The 15,569-nt window shown below is 53.5% G+C and overlaps 1 protein-coding gene across 8 annotated transcripts in view; it reads left to right on the forward strand.

Moving 5' to 3' along the window:
* Window positions 1–15,232, forward strand: part of BCAS3 (BCAS3 microtubule associated cell migration factor) — a 614,170-nt gene extending 598,938 nt beyond the window's left edge. For 6 of the 8 annotated variants that reach the window (XM_042966194.1, XM_042966193.1, XM_042966192.1 and 3 more), the window contains one exon: window positions 14,432–15,232. In XM_042966194.1, the coding sequence (XP_042822128.1) occupies window positions 14,432–14,580 (149 nt within the window). In that variant the 3' untranslated portion in view covers window positions 14,581–15,232. Of the gene's footprint in view, window positions 1–2,301; window positions 2,368–10,877; window positions 10,970–14,431 lie in introns of all 8 variants that reach the window. The other 2 variants (XM_042966195.1, XM_042966196.1) reach the window with 2 other exon arrangements.
* Window positions 15,233–15,569: the final 337 nt, after the last annotated feature.

The following is a 15,569-nucleotide window of genomic DNA, read 5'->3' on the forward strand; positions in this document are numbered from 1 at the left end:
GAAGCCCTCCCTAACTATGCAGCCAAATGCCCTTTCTCCTCTGAACTTCTGAACCACCTACTCACTGGACACTTGGCCCTGGACAAGTAGTGTATGTTGCCTTTCCCTTTAACTAGCAGTGTCTGATTTCCTTCTATGTGCCACTGGGGGAAGGCTCAGCTCTGGTGGTCCCTTCAGCTCCCTCAGCCATACTGCCCATACTGCTTGTCTTAACCTAATTCTGGTTCCTTGGACTGAGTCTGATTCATATTTGTTACCTGTAACCACCAACCTCCTCATTGCCCAGCATCCAGCACTGGGACAGGAGCCAAGCTGAGCCCCAGTGAATGTTTGTTGAATGACTGCATGGGTTTTTATGGCTCCTAAGAGGTAAATGAAAGCCAGCCAGAGCAGTGGGAAAAATTACTGTGTTTAAGACATACTTGTTAGTTTCTGGCCAGTCATCAAATCTGATTCTAGGTAGACAGCTTCTTCCTTCCTTCCTTCCTTCCTTCCTTCCTTCCTTCCTTCCTTCCTTCTTTTCTTTCTTTCTTTCTCTCTCTCTCTCTCTGTCTCTCTCTCTCTCCCCCCCCATCTCCATTCTTCCCTTTCTCCCTCTCTCCTCCTTCTCTCTGTCCCCTCTTCCTTCTCCTCCCAAGACTGCTAGAAGTCCAAGGCAGAGGCAGAACTATAATGGGAGCTTAGGGCTGAGAAGCTTCCCTGCGCATTTTTCAGTTGCCCAAAGTCTACTTTGAATTCTTTAACCAAAGCACACTGATTCCTATCAACAAGGAGGAAGTGCCAGTGTGGCTTCTTTGGTGAACCTTTAGAGTCCCCTTTCCAGGATTGCCCCCAACTTGGAGGCGGGAGTCCCTGTGGAAAATGTACAGGCCTGGACAAGCGGGTGGGGAAGGGCGGCTGCGCCCCCAGATGAAGGCCCTCCTCTGGAGACATTAACATAGGTAAATGGTTAACAAAAGGGAGTATTTCTCTCTGTTCTTCCTCCTCTGCCAGAGAATTCACCTTTAACCATTGACCTCTCTGTGAGGTGTGAGATCTAAACAAAGTTGAACACAGTCATGGATCGTTAAGTACCCATCTTTCCCTCTGCTCCTGCCTCTGCCTCCTCAGAAGATGGTCTGAGGTATACGGACCACCCCCCATGTTTGATGGCTGGTAACAGAGGAGAGACACACATACACACAAACACACAAAAAATAACAGTTGGAAATGACCCTCTGACCCTTTCGGAATCCAGATCCTCACTATACCAAGAAGGCCAAGCCATGCCAATCTGATTGAACTGAACAGAATGAGACATTTCCAAGTACCTGTACCAGAATGAGTGGTCTAACCTCTGACATTTGGTGATTTCTCCTTGCCCACTTCTCTTTGAACCCCAACCCTACCCCCAGGCACCTGCGGGGCCTACTGCATAAGCATAAATTTTTTAGTTTGCTGCCAGAATCCTCCAGCACCAGGCTTCACAGACCTCCCCCAATTCCCCCAACATCTTATTTAGTATAGCTTGATAGCTTGCAATTCCACTCCTCTGTGTGCTTAATTAGGTTTGGGAAGAATCGACACCCAGGTTTTTCATTTGTGTAGGGTCACTTTTTCCATTCTGTGTCCTCCCTGTGCTCATTCTACTGGCATGTTCCCATCCTCTCTGGGGTCCAGTTGGCCGGGACCAGCATGCCGTCTCCACTTTGATGTGTACGTTGGTGCTGGCCTCAGAGGTGGGTTGGGAGAGTGCGGGCTAAGCCTGCCGGGGTCCTGCTTACATCTGGGCCTGGCTGGGTCCTCGGAAGGCTTGGAGATTCTTTGATTTCACACTTTGTTCATCCCTAAGCCACGGAAAGCTGAATATGAGTGTACAGTTCGGGACTTTGAGCGTGTTCTCCATGATCCTTCTCTCAGCAGTCCAGCCACACTGCCAAGCAGCTTTGAACTTCAGGCCTGGTTCTACCTCCGTGGACCCCGAGAGGAGGAAGAATCCTTGAGGGGCCACCCAAAGTGCTGGGTTTACCTCCACATCTTTTCCTGCCCCCAGGGCCGTGCAGCAGGCAGGAATGTGGGCACTCGGTAGGCAGCACTGGGCAGGAGGAATAGAAGGAAGGATGGCAGAGGTTTAGGCTCGTGAGAGATATAGGTAAAAGCCTGCATGTGTTCTTCCTTGGAACAGACCACAAACACCCCCTGCAGAGCTCTCAATGGTCAAACCAGATTCTGATACCTACTCTCTTTGGTTTCAGCTCTTGCTGCTCTCTCAAAGGTCCATTTCGTGATCCTCTTTAAAGAAATATTCTATTTTCAATACAGACACAGCCCTTGACGTAGCAGTAAAAAACACCACCCCCGAGAGACACGTGGCTGTGAAGTATGTTGGTATGTAACCTCCCGTATTTGCCTACGTGCAAGGCTTTGTCCCTCAAGAAGTTGCCCCTTTACCCCCTGGTGCTCAGGCTTCAGGAGGCATTGAAACAAGGGCAGGAGGTCAGCACAGACAGGAGGTACCTTCTGGCAACAGACTGGTTTGGGATGGGAAGTAGTTGCTGTTCTTCACCCAACAAGAGTTTCTTTGAGACCCTCATTCCCAGCCCCCCACTTTTAAGATGGAAGTCAAATTTTCGGATTCTGCTGTGCAGAGCAGAGAGGTCACTAGGCTCTAATGCATTTACCATTGACTGCCCCTCTTGTAGTGCGTCTATTAGTGAGTAATTTGATTTGTACCTATTCATTTGCAGTCCCTGCAGGAGCCTGGAGCTGGCCCCTAGTATAATTGGTGCTGTCTCTATTTTTACATCATTAGATTAGCCCCGACTCCTGGCCACTTGTTGTCTGCGCTTGTCTGTCCATTTATACAACCTAATGTAACACAAAATTCATTACTGATCACATTACTTTCAACTCTGAAGCCAGCCTTGTGATAAACATTTGGTTAACCCTTCCCTGCCCACAGGAGGGCTGACAGAACAAATGCACTTCCACTCGACAGGCAAATCAATATCTTAATACACCAAAGTGGAATTGCATTTCTAGATTTGTTATTCCTCCTGGAGGAGCAAATGGAAAGGCTGGTCTGAGCTAGCTGAATTGAATAATGAATAGAGCCCCGGCACCAGCAGCCAGTCTGTGAACAGAGCACAAAGGCAGACCCGGCATCCACCCCGCTTTTTCATCTGGACGGGTGGCACCACAGCAATTAACTGAGACTCGTGCTCCTCCCGCAGCCATGGAGTGTGGGTGCCAGAGCGCAGGCTGGGACAGTAGGGATCTTGACCCCACTGTCATTCTCTTTGCTAGGCTTGGCCTAGGACAACTGGCTTAAGTTTCCTTAAAACCTTCTCTACTGATATGAAGGCACCAGACTCATGGCCTTGGCACTAAAGTCACCAAGAAATTAATTAAATTCATTACTAAACGAAAGTTTACCATTTGGAAAAAGATACACAAAGTTATTCCTACTTAGAGGTCAGCAATGTTGGGATTGTGTGTGTGTGTGTGTGTGTGTGTGTGTGTGTGTACGTGTGTGCACAGGCGCACCAGTCCCCAGGATGAGCATTCTCTGGCATGGAAACACCACATGAACCTGAAAGGGTCCTAGTTCTCTGATAGAGATGATGGTGAGGACTCTAGTACAGGACCCTCTGACACAGGGTCTCAAAGAGCCCTCCACACAGCTCTGTTTAATCTAGAAGATTCTCCCCTACACCACCCTGGTTATCCCCTTTCCAGCCCCTGTTTGTCTTTGGGGCACACCCACTATAAGTCATTAGCTTGCAGGACAGCTTGTTTCAAAAGGGAAAATATCCCAACTTATAAAGAAACTCTTGTAAAGCCTATACCACAAAGATTAGAAAAATAGGCACAGAGGAAGTAGAGTGGAACCCATTACCATGAAAGTCTTAAATCCCTAAGTCTAAAACTAAAAAAGCCATAAACAGAAGATACCAGGTTGGGAAGGGGAGCTAGAAAAGGCAGCCTGTTTAGGGGAATTCTGCTTGAATTCAGGGAAGTCCTGAACAGGCGACTTAGGAGAGGCATCGAATCCTCAGATTAGTGGGCCTCCTTCCTGTTGAGCAGGCCACCTTCCACCTCTGAGGACTGCACCTTGGACCCTGTTCAGAGCCTCAACATGCCAGAAACAACCAGCAATCCTGGGAGACCTGGAGATCCCAGGGATTCTTTGAGAGGGCTCAGCGCTGCTCGTGGCCTTCTCCATTCCTCCAGCATTCCCCATGCCTCCCTCCTTTGTGTGTGGAGGAGGGCCAGGGGCAGGGTGTCGCCTTGCCGCAGTCCCTGGGCTGCAAGTTGAGAGTTAAGAGGTACAGGGGGATTGCCTCACCCTGCCTGATGGTGGGAAGCTCCATTTCCCACACAGGGACTAGAGGGCCAAGCCAGAGACTTTGGAGACTCTCAAGAGCTTCCCACTGTGAGGAACTACAAAGGGGGGATCCTCGCCTCTAGTCAGTGAGAGGACAGGGGTGTGTCCTGGCATAGCCTGGGTAGACAGCTGCCTCCTCACCCCTACACGGCCCACAGCATACTAACTTTCTCAGTTGCCAGCCTGCTGCTTTGGCCTCGGCTGTTAATCGTCTCAGGTGGGTAAGTGGACCAGTGGGGGAGAGAGGCTTCGTGTAGCCCCTGCCGGCCCAGCCCCTTCAGCTCTAGAAATCAGAGCAGAGCACAGACCTCTGGTTTGCAGAATGGGACAGACCAGTGGCAGGGAGGAGAATGAGTCGGCCGGCTGGTGGGATGAGAGACTGATTTCTTAACCTTGATGGAAAGGGGGAAAGCCACATCTTACCAAACTCTTCCGCTGCATCATAGAGAATTTAATTATGTTTGGACATTTGAATGAGAACCAGATGTGGCTCTGGCCCTTCAGGCCAGCAGGGTTCAAGGAGCTGCGTCTCTCCTGTGGTCTGCAGACCCCTGTGCTGTCTCTTAGCCCTGGAGGGCTACTCTTTGGGAACCACCCTGCCTGGGAGCTCGGTGGGGTCTCCTGAGCTTCAAGGCTGGACTGTAGGTGATAGGCAGGTCAAGGCTAGGTACCAAGCACCGGTTCCACTAGAGAGTTTCCAAGCGCTGTGTCGTCCTGGTAGCCATGCTGAGTGGGCATGTTTGCAGGGCCCTCATTAGCACCCTCACCTACCCCACACGCAGACACACACACAAAGAACTCATGTCCTAGCACCTGGCGGGGCATTCTCTACCACCAAAGACACATCTCCGAACTACCCAGGCCTGAGTCTACCTTAGATGGCGTCTACCAAGGCTCGGCCCCCAAGATTGTGTGTGACCTGGAGCCAGAAAGGCTCTTCCAGGCCCTCTTGCATGGGGAGCCCTTCTCCAGGGGTCTCAGCCTGCTGAAACACCAGAGATGGCAACACTGATTTTCCAGCCAAAACACCACTGCAGTAATAATGATCTCTTACACGTGTTCAGTGAATGTTCTCCTTCTGAGAGCCCCATCACATTCCTTTCTCTTTAGAGCCTCACACACCCAGTGAGGTTGCCAGAGCAGCCCCTCCCCACCCCCCTGACAGATGCTGAAGCAGACAAGGAGTGAAGTGACTCGCCCAGGTCATTCAGCACGTGGGCGGCAGGACTGGCGCAAGAGTGAGCCCTCCGCCTCCTACTCTTCCTTCCTGCCATCTATAGCGGGGTTCAGTGCAGAGCTGTTCCCGGAGTGTGGCTTCAGCCAGATTTACCAAATACCTCAAAAACAGGGAAACATGAGCCAGGTCCGCTCAGCCTTTGCTGTCCCCATGTAGAATAGGTTGTGACAGGGCAGGATTTAAAGTTATGGTAACATAGTGGTACTGAGAGGGTCCCTGAACATGGGATGCTAGTCCAGGTGGTCTGGGTGGGGGATCCTGCTGTCTTGTGCTTTGAAGCCAAGACTTAGGAAGGCTTAGGTAATGTGGGTTTCCTGGGATTGGAGTGTGGCAGCATTTCTGGTTCAAGTCTTTCCCTACCTGGGATTGGTTGCCTCATCATGGCTATTATTTGGAGGGACCTGGGGAAAGGCTCTAGCCCCCATCCAGACCAGCACACCTTCTGGCTCATACCCCACGTACTGCCATAGCTCATGAGCTGTTCAAAGGCTGTGAAGGAACCTGGGGTCAGGCCATGAGCTGCTCTGTTGGAACTCAGATGCTCTGTTCTCCACTCTCCCAATACACACACACACACACACACACACACACAGCCAGTTCCAATGGAGAGAGGGGGCACAGGATGTGGTAAGAGACTGGTCTTTTGAACATGGATCCTCCCTCCTGAGTCTTCCTCATTCCTCAGGCCTCCCTCCCCCGCTCTTTCTACTTTTATTCTCCCTTCCCCAACATTCCAGCATGCTCAGCTCCTGCCACCCCCCTCTGCCTACTGGCCCCACCAGGAGTTTGTGAATCTAGCTACCTCTATGCTTCCACGTCATGATATTAATGCCACACTGGCCTGCTGTCATGAGTAACCTTCCTCTTTGGCTACTGGAGGGAAGGGGCAATGAGGAAGAAAGGTGATGTGCCTTTTCCCCATTTTTCCTTGACGGAGGCTGTCTGCTTGCCTAGTCTCCTCAACCATCATCCTTTCCACAACTTTCCACAACTGACCACAATCTTCCAGGAGCCAGTGGATGCCTGGGAGGATCTGAGGTCTTCCCTAGACTTCAGGTCTCCTGCACCCAAAACCCTAAGGTTATTAGGCACATGCATGGCCCCAGTGGCTAAGGGAAATAGTTTGTAATCTCCTGAGCCAAAAGCACCAGATATTTACTCTCATTGTTTGAAACTGAGGGGTGGGGGGTGGGCAGAGCAGGCCATGTGGTCCTAGCCTTGTTCTGCGGCTTTCTGGGCCTCAGTACCTGCAGGGATCAGGGACGAGAACTGGGCAAGGGGGAGAGAAAGCACATTTGTGGGAGTCCTGTGGGTTGAAAAGGACTCCAGCTAAGAAGGACGCACCTGCCTTCCCACAGGCTGTGTGCAGTCAGGTCACCAGAAGTATGTAACATCAGTGGGCCAGGGCTCTGCACTCAGCATAGGTGTGAGGCCTGGAGGCAACCAGGCCAGAATTAGCCCTGTTTCTTCTCTACTCCCAGATTCCATCAGCCCAAACCAGGACTCCTATTATCTGGATGTGGAGGGGCCATTTCATCCTCAGCTTCAAGAAGCTGCCCTACTTCCTTCTACAAGCATACCTGGAAAGGGGAGGGTGACCTGTATCCCCCAGCCCCATCCTCCCAAGATGTCCATGCCAGTCTCTTGGCATCTCTGCCAGCCCTGCAGCCTGTTGGGTTGCCAGAGGAGGAGAGGAGCCCGACACGGCAGGGTGGGCCTGGCAGAGGGCTGGGAAGAGGGAAGGTATGGGGGAGGCAGCAGCCTCCAAGGTGGGCATTTCTGAGTGTGGAGAAAAGCAAGGCCACTTCCTTTACCTGCTACCCTTTCGTCCTCCTCAAAATTGCCACTGCTGAGGCTGGCTCCAACCCAGAGAGTAGTCTCTGACAGGGCTGTTGGGGTTTCTAGAAACATTTGTAACCAACTCCCTCTCTGTCTCTGCCTCCCTCAGCCGCACTCTGGAGGAGAGAGCAGTAGTTTCCAGACCCAGGACTGTTGTAAGACAAGCAGCCCAAAGCTGTCTTACACCGCTGCCTGGTTGGCATCCGGGTCATCTCTCTGGATTCCACCATCAGGAGGCTGCCAGTCCTGCTCAGCCCCACAGGATGCATTCAAGACCCCTACCTGCTTAACTCTTCTCTCTCTGAGTCCCAGTTTGCTTGGTCCCCAGCCTGTTGGTAGGCCGTGGCTGACCAAGTCGATTGCTTGAGGCAGACCCCATTTGGATCCATCTGCTGAACTTGGCAGCAGTCCAGTAGTCCCCTGGTCTCCTCTCCATATATCCCATCCAGAGAAGTTCTGAAAATCTCTAACTTCCCAGTCAGAGCACCACCCCCTCCTGCCCACCCCAACCTCACTTCCCAGCCAAGAAGGGGATTGGAATATTTCTGTTTGCAGACCTCCTCTGAGCCAGGCGGTGGGCAGGATAGCGCAGTTTGGCTGGCTGTTCTGGGTTCTGGGGCCACCCACGCCCCTGGGGTGCCACTGAGCCCAACCCAGGCAAGGGGCTTAACCACAGGCCCTTCTGATAGGGAAGAAGGGGAAGGTGGACGCAGGAGGGAAAAATCAATGCATGTCAGCAGGGTTGGAAATTTATTTTCCAGCTTGGAAAAGGGTATTTACAAAGAGGCAAGGAGGGAAATGAAATGTGTAAACACATATCTGCCATCTTCCTCAGCGAGCCATTTCTTGATTAAAAAGAAAAAATCCTTCCCAAGCTCCAGTGGAGGGCGAGCTGGTAGGGCCCTGTTTGGCAGAGGCACCTGCTGGAGAGGGAAGACGAGAGGGACCCAGAGGATCCTGTGGACAGTCACAATCACTAATACAATTGCAACAATAATAGTAACTCACATTTGCTGGATGGAAGCTTTAAGCACTTTGTGATGCACTCTACCCGCATTGCATTATTTAATTAAATTCTTACAACCACACTATGAAACAAACATTGTTGTTCTCATGCACAGGAAACTGAGGTACAGGAGATGCTGAATAACTTGTCCAAAGTCTCCCAGGTGGCAGCAGGCCGGAGCCTGTGCTCTTAACCATTTCCCTAAACTGCCTCCCCACTCTGGCCAGACACTGCCCCTCCCCTCTTCTCAGGCCCCTGAGGCTGCGGGGTGGGGGTGGGGTGGGGATGGCGGCGGGGGGAGCCTTGTCCCCTCCCACTGCCAGAAGTGGATAGGCTGTGGGTGCAGGGTAAGACTCTGCCCTAAGGTCTAATCCTACTCCCACCAGCCTCTTGGGTGGTTAGCTTAGGACTGAGCTGTGTGGCTGCAGCCAGGGCCCAATAAAAGTGCTCTGCTAATCCCTTTAATGAGCAGCATCGTGAGGCTCTAGGTGTACAGAATAGGGCTGGCTGCTGAGCACAGCAGAGGGGCTACTGGTAGATGCTGCTGCTTTTGTGGTGGAGGAAGTGCCAGGGCTGCCTGGAGGCTGAACCAGGGGTCCCAGGCACCCTCTTCCCAAACACACACACACACACACACACACACACACACACACACACACACACGGCACTGCCCTCATTGACCCTGCTGGATCCCAGAAACAGGTCTCCCTCTGAGTCCTGAGCCTTGAGCTCTCCACAATTACCCCCCACCTACCAGAAGCCTCAGGGGCTTCCCTCAGAGTCTCTGATTGGCCAACTGACCCACTGCCCTCCTGCCTAGAAGAGGCCTGAAGAGGGTAAAGCCCAACTGTCTTCTCGACCTGAAGTCGGGAGACTTCACTCCCAACCTTCTACTGGGATCCCCTGCCCACCTGGGCTTCCCCAGCTCCCCGCAAGTCTCACCTAGTACCTGTCCTGTGTTTTGCCCCCTCCCAGGGAATGGGGGAACAAAGACCATGGCATTTAGCGGGGACCTTTGCAAAGGGGCTGCAGTATCCTCCTGTGGGATGAGGGAGTGAACTACCACAGAGACTCCCTCATTCTGCACGGCCCAACCCCGAGTGGGCCGACATTTGCAGCCAGCCAGGCTCCTGCCTCCTCACACAGACTAACCGTGACTCCTCCCTAGGTCTCCTTTGCCTACATGCCCAGGTAGCAGAGTAGCTCTCTCTGACAAGGGCAGCCACCTCCCTGCCCCCTTTGACACCTTTGCATTTTGCCAGACTCCAGGTGGAATGGGAGCAACAAGAGGCTTGAGCATTCCCTTTCCTTCACTTATTTTGCGAGAGCCCAGGCACCTCCCTTGTAGTTGCTGCTCATCCCATTGTGCCCCTATCCCCCATGACTTGCCCATCCTGGTCATGGAATCAAGGGGCATCTGTGGATAGCAGGCCCATTCTCCAATAAGAGCCAGTATGGGAATGGGTGGGCACAGCCAGCGGTGCGCATTGGGACCCAGTCGGTGATGCCTGGAGTTGCCAACATCTCCATCCTGGGGCCAAACCGGCACCAGTTCTCTCTCAGGGAGACTGTATACCTAGAGCTGGTGGCCTCCTACTCTTCCTTGGTTTTGCCGTCTGTAAGATGGGGAGACAACCACCCAACTCCCAGGCACACAGGGTCGCTGGAGGATGTGAGGGCACAATAAGTTATCTTCTCTCTCAGTCCAGCAACAGGTCTGGGAACTATTCCTCATCCCCTACTGTGCTTTGAGGCCAGGGGAGCAACCTCTCTTAGGGCTGGCATTTTCCCACTGGCCAGAATCTGCATTCTTCTAAGCAGAGAGGCTGCTGGGAGTGATTTCTTAGCCACCACCACCCCTGCTCGACAGAGCCCGCAGCTCCCCTCTGCGGCCCTGGCAGGTAGCTGGTGGACTCTCCCCACAAGCTCACCTCAACTTCGGCAGAGCTGCCCAGAACTGGGGACTTGGGAATGGGGAAGGAGGGCAGCAGCCCAGAGGCTGGGCCCCTGAGTCAAAAGGTCTGGAGGTGTCCCCCAGAACTCTGCAGCCTGCCTTTGTCTCCTCTCCCTCTAGCAACCTGCCCACATGGGGTATCTCCTGGCACCCTTCTCTCCCCTTCCCACAGTTGCCCTCATGCTCTGTGTGCAGCTCCTCTCTCCCCACCCCCCCCCCATGCTGAAGGGGGTCTCCACTCTGTCACACCAGTTCCAAATCTGGGACCCTGAAGACTGACCGGTCCTCACCCCCCTACACGTGCATGTCACTACCCTCCTTGACTGCAGGACTTTGCTGCAAGCCTGCCCTCCTTCCAGCGTGACACCCCACACCTCCTTACTCCTCCTCCACCTGCTTGCAGAGATCAGTGTACTTCTCAATCGTTGTCCATATCTTTTCCAAAAAGATTCCTCAATGCTTTTCTTTTCAAAAGGGAAAAAAAAAAGGAAAAAAAAAACAATGCCAACAGCCCAGCGTCCGTGAGCAACCCAACAGTAACAAAGCAGGTGTTCGGGATGGAGGAAGGTAAGGCCACACATTTCCATTTGCCGCTTGCTCCTAGGGCTGGGCGGCCGGGGTAACTCGAAGGTGGGGGAACCTGTGTGCAGCCCTCCTCCACTTGCTCTTCCGCACACACTCATTGCCCTGTCTCAGTGAGAAGAGAAAAGGGGGTTGACGGAAGGCGTATGGAAAAGTGCCCAGGTCCAGCCTGGCTCTGGTTCTTTCACTGATAGTCCGTACTTGAGAAGAAGCTCCTGACTCCCCTTCCCACATCATTCATTCAAGAAATGTTTTCTGAGCACCAACTCTTTTCCAGGCCCAATGGTTGGCATCAGGGATACAGAGATAAGGCACAGACCCAGCCCCTGAGAGCCTTTCCCCATGGATGGGGACACACAGTGTGAACAGATGGTGCACAGAGTGTTAGAGGGCCTGGGGCAGAAGGAAGTACAGAGCACAGTGGGGCCTGGCCAGCTCTGCAGGACAGCAGGACAGGCTCACGGAGGAGTAGACACATGTGCTAACCTTTGGAAGATGAGTAGGTGTTCTGGGGGCCTGGGGAGCCTGGGAAGGGTTTTTCAGTCAAAGGAAATTGCAACAGCACAGACCCAGGGGCCTGAGGCAACTTGGAGAGATCCCAAAACTGCACAAGTTCATTACTTTGGTTCTTCAAATCCAATAATGAGTGGCATTGGTGAGGTGGGGTCTCAGGGGCAGGTCATGAAAGGTCATTTTTGTAGTGCTGAGTTTAGGCCTTATCCTGAGGACTATTGGGAGTGATAAAGGTTTTTAAGCAGAGAAAAAGCGAGATGAGGCTTGTGCTGTAGACAAGCCATTCTGGCTTTGGTAAGTGGGATGGACAGCGGGTGCTGGAGGTTAGGAGGCCAGTAGGGAGTTCTTGAAATTATCTAGGTGGGAAGTGCAGGCCTAACCAGGCAGCGGCAGCGTGAGTGGAGAGGAGGGATGAGGCTGGAGGAGATCGACTGGGCAGAGCTTGACCACCCGGGATCGGGGGGCAGGGGAGAAGCCTGCCCACTACCATCGTACCCCAGGCCTAACTGGTGAAGAGAAAGTGGGAGCCAGGCAGGTCAGGCTACATCTGGCCCCCTCAGAATGGCAAACTCATAAGTCCCTTTGGCAACGGTCCCTGCACTGTCACATGATGGGATGAGGTGTGAGTGGGACCCCTGGAGCTGCCGAGGGGGTTGCCCTTGGCCAGTGCCAAGAGGCAGTGGGGGTGCTGTGCTTGGTCCTGGGCTCCAGTCTCCTCAGTTTCCTTGGCAGCGTGGATGTGTCAGAACTTTGCATCAAGAGCTCTGGGCCTGTCCCCCAGCTCTGGAAGGGGGCCAGCCTTCCCTATACTAGTGGCCATTCCTGCTCCTTCATCTGGGGCTTTCTTGCTTAGGCTTGGTGTCCAGATCCTAAGGAAGCCCCTGCTTTCCTTGCTACTGCGGGTGCTCCTCTCTCCTGCCCTCCTGGCCCTGCCGTTAGCGCCCCCTAGTGCCACGATGGCTGTGCATGAGGGCAAGGGTCTCTGAAATCCAATGGGGCCTCAGAGATCCCCCACACGCTCCTTGGCTTGCTTGTGGGCAAAGAAGGGAACAAAGGAAGCTTTCTTGGAGTCTGATACTTCCATGCAGAAATTCCAGGGTCTATTCTTTGCTTTCCCATCCTGTCCCTCTCTTGGCACATGGTCTGTACTCCCAAGTTAGGGTGAGACCAGAGAACGAGTAGGGAAGACAGAGCTCATGCAGTAGTCACCTGCCTTGTTTTCTGTCCATATGTAGATAACTCTTGATGTATCCCAGGGCCCCTGGCCCAACAGGGAAGCCAGTGCGTCTTGGAGACTGGGACCATCATCGGGCCCACAGCCCCCTCCTTCCACTGCCCCCTATCTGCTGAGAGGTTCCAGTGTCCAGTGCACCCTTCCAGCCTGGACCCGGGCCCCAGACATGTCTGTGCAGCCTGATGGCCCCTCTCGCCCAGGTACAGGTGCCTGCTCTGAAGGCACACTCTCCCACCCCATTCTGTGGTGGCTGCAGGGTAGCCTCTGTGCTTTGGGGTGACCTATAAAGAGTGGGAGTCAGTGGTTAGTGCCTGGATGGCTGCTGGTGGCCAGCCCAAGAGTAAAGTCCATGACTCATTCCCTAACCAAAACTAGCTGTGCTGCGTGTGTATGATGGCAGGGGGCCTGGGAGCAGGTACAAGCTGGAGATAAAGGTCTCAAGCCAGACCAGACAAGTATAACATTCAAGCACACCTTCCTGTTCCAAGTGGCAGCTTTGGGATCCTGAGCTCCCGGGGTGGACGGTTAAGATCCTCTCAGTCCCAGGCAAGTGTACCTTGGAAGAAGAGAAATTGCAGGTCACCGCATCTTGGCTTGGGGTAGACTCCCAGGGTCTTCCCAGGTATGTGTGTGCCCGCACCTCAGAGCCCACTATGAGGGACTGAAAGGGGATAGGAACTAGCCTCTTGCAAAAAAACCAAGGTGTAATTCCTTCTTCCTTTCATTCAGCACGCAAAGAAATCTATTTCCACCCCACCTGCTCCAGTCCCTATCTTAAGTCAAGAGATGGCGGTGGGGACAGTTAAGGTGCCCACCACTCAATGAGATAGGGCCAGTTGCCCTATCTAAGATGGCAGCATGGCTGTGCTGGGGCCAGGGAAAGGGCAGTAGAAGGGGTTGGAGCCTCCCTGCCTACTTCCCAGGGCAACCCTGAGCAAGTACATTCTGAGGGGCCTCCAGGACACTTGAGGGATAAGAGAGAGGAAGGAAGGAAGGAAGGAAGGAAGGAAGGAAGGAAGGAAGGAAGGAAGGAAGGAAGGAAGGAAGGAAGGAAGGAGATACTGCAGGCAAGTAGGGACCTTCCCTCCATTGGAATAGGCCCCTCTCAAACCAGGCATTCCCTCCTGCAGGGAAACAGGACACTTTCCAGGAGGTGCCAAAGATGAGCCAAGGCCTGGCCAGCAGGCAGATTGGATGGGTCAGAATATGTGAGCAAGTGAGTTGCTAAGCCAGGGTGGAAGCTCTGGGTAACAGGCAGGGCCAGGGAGGAGAGGTAGGGACAGATCAGGCAGGAAAGCTGCAGTCCTTGCTGTGGTCTATCTTTTCTCCTGCCTAACCAGTAGATCCAGGACCGGAGCCACTTACGGAATTGGGGAGCATGCTGGCTGAGCATGAGTATGTGTGCAGGTGTGGGCACACGTCCCGTGTATGGCAGTGTGGCCCAGACAAATCAGCAGGGTGGCCATACTTCTGGCCCAAAGGGGTTCCCACAGTGAGGGAAAGACTGTGGCCTAAAACTGGAGTCTGCTAGCCAAGGGAGCTTCTCCCTCCTTCGGCTGAGCTCCCTGTGACCTGAGCTGCTGCCTGGTGCATCTGGGGAGCAGGTGGAGATCCCCCTCCAGGCAGACAGCCTGGCCCAGGGTGTGCCCCTCCCCCCAGACCCACTCTGACCAGGCCTGGTCCTCTCCTCTGTCTTGCAGAACTACAGCGAGAGGGAAGCATCGAGACTCTGAGTAACAGCTCAGGCTCCACCAGCGGCAGCATCCCAAGAAACTTTGATGGCTACCGATCTCCACTGCCTACCAACGAGAGTCAGCCGCTCAGCCTCTTCCCTACTGGCTTCCCGTAGTACCAGCAACCTGCTTCTGACTGGCCGGCCCACTCACCTGCTGGGGGGAGGGGGAGAAGCCCCCCTCTTGGTCCTACCCTTCAGTCTCTGCTCCTCTTTCACCAACCACCTTCCCCAAGCTTAGTGACAACAGCCACCCACCCTCCCTGGATGGAGAAGAGACCCTTCTCCAAAGCACCTTGGCACACTCTGACCTCTGTCCCCCATCAGTGGGGCTGTGGCTGAAAAAGACTCTGCAGAAGTTCCGTCCCCTCCTCTGCACATGATGTCCTGCATTGGATCCGCTTTTGTATTTTCTAACCATACCCACAGGGGGCTTGGGAGGAGAGAGAGTGGATGGCCCGCCTGGGCATTTTGACCCTGAGCAGACAGCTCTAGCCCACTCCTGGCTATGATATGCACTGCCCAGTTTCCCTTGGCCAACCTCCCTTTGGCACAGGGTAAACTGAGGCCCAGAGTATCAGGGAAGGAGGAAGGAAGGAGAAGCACCCCCCTTCCTCTTTTCTTTCCCCTTTGGCTCATGGGAAGGATTTGTCTTTTTTGTCTGTAAGCCCTTTTACCCTGGTCCTGTACTGTTGAGTGAAGGAAACCGTGGTTACCAAGACCCTGTCAAAAAGTGCACGTCTTGTCCAATAAATCACGCTGCAATTGGTGTCTATCCCTGAGTTGCTGGGGTCAGGGTCCTCTCCAAGCACCGAGCAGAGTCCTGTGGGCCTGACCATGTGTCTCTGCTTCCAGCACCCCCTGCCTTGATGATACGAGCAATTGATTGAAGAGTCAGTGCAGGGGTAAGAAGGAGGAGAATATTTGCTCTGCAATTTGGGTAGGGCCTGATTTAAATTTATTCTCCAAATTTCTTGCCTGTTACCAGAGCAGGTAGTTCTGGAGGCACCACAGGCCTGGAGCCTCCCTGGCTGTGGCAGTCAGGGCCAGTCAGGTCCTCGACATGGGCTAAGGGAGGACTGCTGGAGGAAAGACCCTAACCTTAT

The sequence above is a fragment of the Panthera tigris genome, chromosome E1 (genome assembly GCF_018350195.1).
Source record: "Panthera tigris isolate Pti1 chromosome E1, P.tigris_Pti1_mat1.1, whole genome shotgun sequence".
Lineage (NCBI taxonomy): Eukaryota > Metazoa > Chordata > Mammalia > Carnivora > Felidae > Panthera > Panthera tigris.